Source organism: Cryptomeria japonica, chromosome 9 (genome assembly GCF_030272615.1).
Source record: "Cryptomeria japonica chromosome 9, Sugi_1.0, whole genome shotgun sequence".
Taxonomy (NCBI): domain Eukaryota; kingdom Viridiplantae; phylum Streptophyta; class Pinopsida; order Cupressales; family Cupressaceae; genus Cryptomeria; species Cryptomeria japonica.
Genome location: NC_081413.1, coordinates 163,196,222 through 163,199,770, shown reverse-complemented (window position 1 = coordinate 163,199,770; position 3,549 = coordinate 163,196,222). Strand labels below are relative to the sequence as shown.

Here is a 3,549-nt window from a genome sequence, read left to right as displayed (position 1 = left end):
GACACAAAAAGATACTCCTAGTACTAACTCTTGAGTCAAAAAGGTTCGTTTCTGTCCCACTTCCTTCACTCCCCGTGGTGGATAGATGGACTCAACTGGATTCAACCCAAGTTATAGTATAGTTGGGCGACCTCAAAGCATACATTCTTACGAAGAGGAATCAAGAATTCAGTCCAACGATATAAAGTTAGTTCTTTATAAGATGAGCTTCTTCACTTCTAATCTCTTGAATGATGTACAATGAACCCACATCTACACAATAGACAAATAAAAAAACTCAGCCCGGGGAACTATTTTTAACTATTAAATCATGTTTATCCATTTCATTATCAAACATTCCATTAGATAGAAGGATAAATAAAAATGGCGGCAGCAGGTCGCAAAAGAGCTGTGGCGTGGATTGAACGTCTCTGTGATTGCGTTGAATGGGGGATGCCATCATTATTTCTATGTTTTGAATTCTAGAAATCATCATGCTTGCTTTCTCTTCCTTTTCAATTTACAGTTTTGGTGACTGAAAATTCCACATCTTCTCGAACAAGAGACTGTAACGAAAAAAGCGCTCACTTATATAATTTATCATTTATACATCTTACTTCAGTTTTTTTTCAGTTGCTTCGGTCTTCAAAATTGAGAAGAGAAATCTGTATCCCATGACTTTGAAGTTCTCATAGACCAGTCAAATTTTATTGTATGAAATACCAACAGTCTGAATACAGGTATTCTACTCGGTACGCCTGAAAGTAGTTTATTTTTATTGTTATTTCTTTGGAATCTAAATAATTTCAATTGCAATATTCCCATACTTACAATCCTATATTACTTCCATGTCCGCCTTCCCTGAAACCCTTAAAACCCTGAACCAAAAGATTTCGGAGCCGCTTTGGATTCAGTAATTATTACCTCTCTTCTTGTCTTCAGATGCATTGTGTTCCTGTTATGTAGAAGAATATTTATTATTTGTAGAATAAAAGCCTGAGTTTTAAGGTTGATTGATTATTTAGATCTCACACAGAAGGAGATGGAATTTGGAGTTTCTTTTGAGAATGACAAAGCATTGGCGGCTGTAGATGAGTACAAGGATTCGAACAAGGGATGGGACGATGAGGAGGAGACTCTCTCATTCTGCGGCTTCGTTAAAGAACAAGCGGCACACAATGGAGACAGCAAGTTACGGGATTCGAACGCGGGATCATCAGGCCTGAAAGAGGATTTCGATTTCGACTTCGACTTCGGCCGGACTAGCTCGACGACACATAATATTTGCTCTGCGGAGGATCTGTTTCAGCAAGGCCGCGTCCTACCTTTCACTGTCCAAAGATGTCTGAGTGAATCCGAAGCACATTTTTCAGACACCAAATCAAATTCCCGCCAAGAAAGTCGCCGTCTGTTAAATGAAAAGATGCAGGCATGGAGAACAGATTCATCGGACATAAAGTCCAATTCTTTGACCAAAGATCAAGCTTCACAAAGAAAGGGTTTTCACTCTGCCTCTGCCAAAAATTTACAGCACGGCAATTTCGTGACTCTAAGCACCAATTCTACATCTAAGGCAAATCGGAGATCAAAGCCGCCCCCTCGGATCAGCAAAACGTGTATGAAATGGCAACAGTTCTTAACCCTAGGGTTAATGAAAACAGATCCTGTGACGGTGGAAGACATTTTTATCAGCCCAGGGAGTTCCAACAATACTGGCTTGGACAACTCTGTTTTTAAGCGGTCGGTTTCATGCGATTATCAAGAAAGCTTGATTGCTGAGGAAAAGGAGGACACGGCTGTGAAGATTCAACAGAAATCCAAGTCAGGCAAGGGAAAGTTGTGGGAGAAGGGCACGGTCACATCCAGGACGATGATGGCAACCTTAAAGTCATTGAACAGATGCAAAATTTCCACCGATTCTGTGAAGAATTGCTTGATTGAAGATAGAAAAACAGGTACTAGAGGGCCGCCTATTAAATCGGATGAATATACAGAGAATTTGGCTCAGCCTTCCATTGACAAAGGACAAGGTTATGGGCATTCGGATTCCCCTGTATTTCGAAGCAATCCCAAGAAGTCAAGGCGGATTTTCGCAAGGCTTCTTTTTCAAAGAGGCATTTGAGTCGAGATATGGACTGTAAAACGAATATATACTTATTATAATGCTACGCAACTCAATGTAAACTCTCTAGAGCCTTAATGGAAATAATTTAGTTGTTCTTGTTCGCCTTGTCATCAAGGCTGCTTGTTATCCCTTGAAACGCTTTGTGGATGCCCAATAGATAATTGCACTCTTAAAAACATTTTATATGAATTAATTTACTTATGGCTATTTCCCACACAAAATGATATTATGTTCAAAAACTTAAATCTGTATAACATAATAATTTCTTGTTCGTTTTTTTGAATTTTAACAGCATTGTAATGGCGGATTATGATGATTAGGCGAGTAAAAATCTTCTAAAAATCCATTGCATTTTGAGGATTTTTGCTATTGTATGAATTTGTGTCGAGAATAGTCGTGTCCCATTAATTTAGGTTAACTAATATATGTAAGTAATAAAGTAAGATGAATTAAATTACTATTTTAAAATTAAATGTAAAGAATAAGATTTTTATTTTCAAGAATGATGATGAAGAATAGTATTGATGGTACATTTGTTGATATCTAGAAAATGATAACTTTAGCGTGTACTATTTAGACTCAAATTTCTAGTGCATTAATTCTGGATAGTTCGTAGTCGATCCTAAGTAGCATAGATCTATCGTTTGACATTCATATTTGATCTACTAGATAATAGACTTTTGCAACTTGATTTGTAAGGATCTTTAATATTTGAATGTACTTAAGGACACTAGTATTTAAAAATATGTTTAGGGAAGTTGTTGGATTGCTAAGGTCAAGTTTTACTAGGTTAAGCCTCTTGATGGACTAACTTTACAATCCAAGGTGAATACTCTAAGACAACATTCTTAAGCATCCAACTGGCCTAGATACAAAGTTTGATTTTGATGCAAATGTGTTCATTTTAAGCTCCAAATTGAAATGTTTCTTGAACAATATTCTCCTTGATTGACTATATATGAATTGATTTCACATTGAATGTCTTTAAATACTAACACCTAACAATAAGTTGTGCAAACATGTACAAAGTTGGCTCACAATAGCTAGTAGGAAAGGGCAGTAAATTGGGAATTTGAATTTTGAAAGAGTGAATTTTTTGGTCATATCAAGTGTAATGCCATTTACATTAGGAAATTAATAGATAAATGATGGCTGAACAATTTTTTTGCAACACAAAATTGGTATTAAGTAATACACACAATTTGCAATTACATGCTTAAGGTGTTATAACATGTGCTATCACACTAGACACACACACCAATGCACAATGCATGGTGACACAAGTTGAGCATTGCACTCTACCTACAAGAAACTAGGGTTAGCACCAAAAATGAGGCATTGGGGCAAGGACATGGTTTCCAAAACCACTAGCTCATCCTTTAGCCTCTCTATTAACCTAACCTACAAGTTCCATATGGTTAATATGCTATTTTTAGCTTTATGGT

At 36.7% G+C, this 3,549-nt stretch overlaps 1 protein-coding gene across 2 annotated transcripts; it reads left to right on the top strand.

Annotated features, from left to right (window-relative positions):
* The first annotated feature begins 364 nt into the window (after positions 1-364).
* Positions 365-2,255, top strand: LOC131037796 (uncharacterized). 2 transcript variants are annotated; one of them, XM_057969998.1, is made up of 2 exons: positions 365-719; positions 1,016-2,255. In XM_057969998.1, exon 2 carries the CDS (start codon positions 1,022-1,024, stop codon positions 2,099-2,101), a length of 1,080 nt encoding a protein of 359 aa, XP_057825981.1. In that variant the 5' UTR covers positions 365-719; positions 1,016-1,021; the 3' UTR covers positions 2,102-2,255. The 2 variants fall into 2 exon arrangements, with proteins under 2 accessions (XP_057825981.1, XP_057825973.1); XM_057969990.1 differs by having other exon boundaries at positions 1,005-2,255.
* Positions 2,256-3,549: the final 1,294 nt, after the last annotated feature.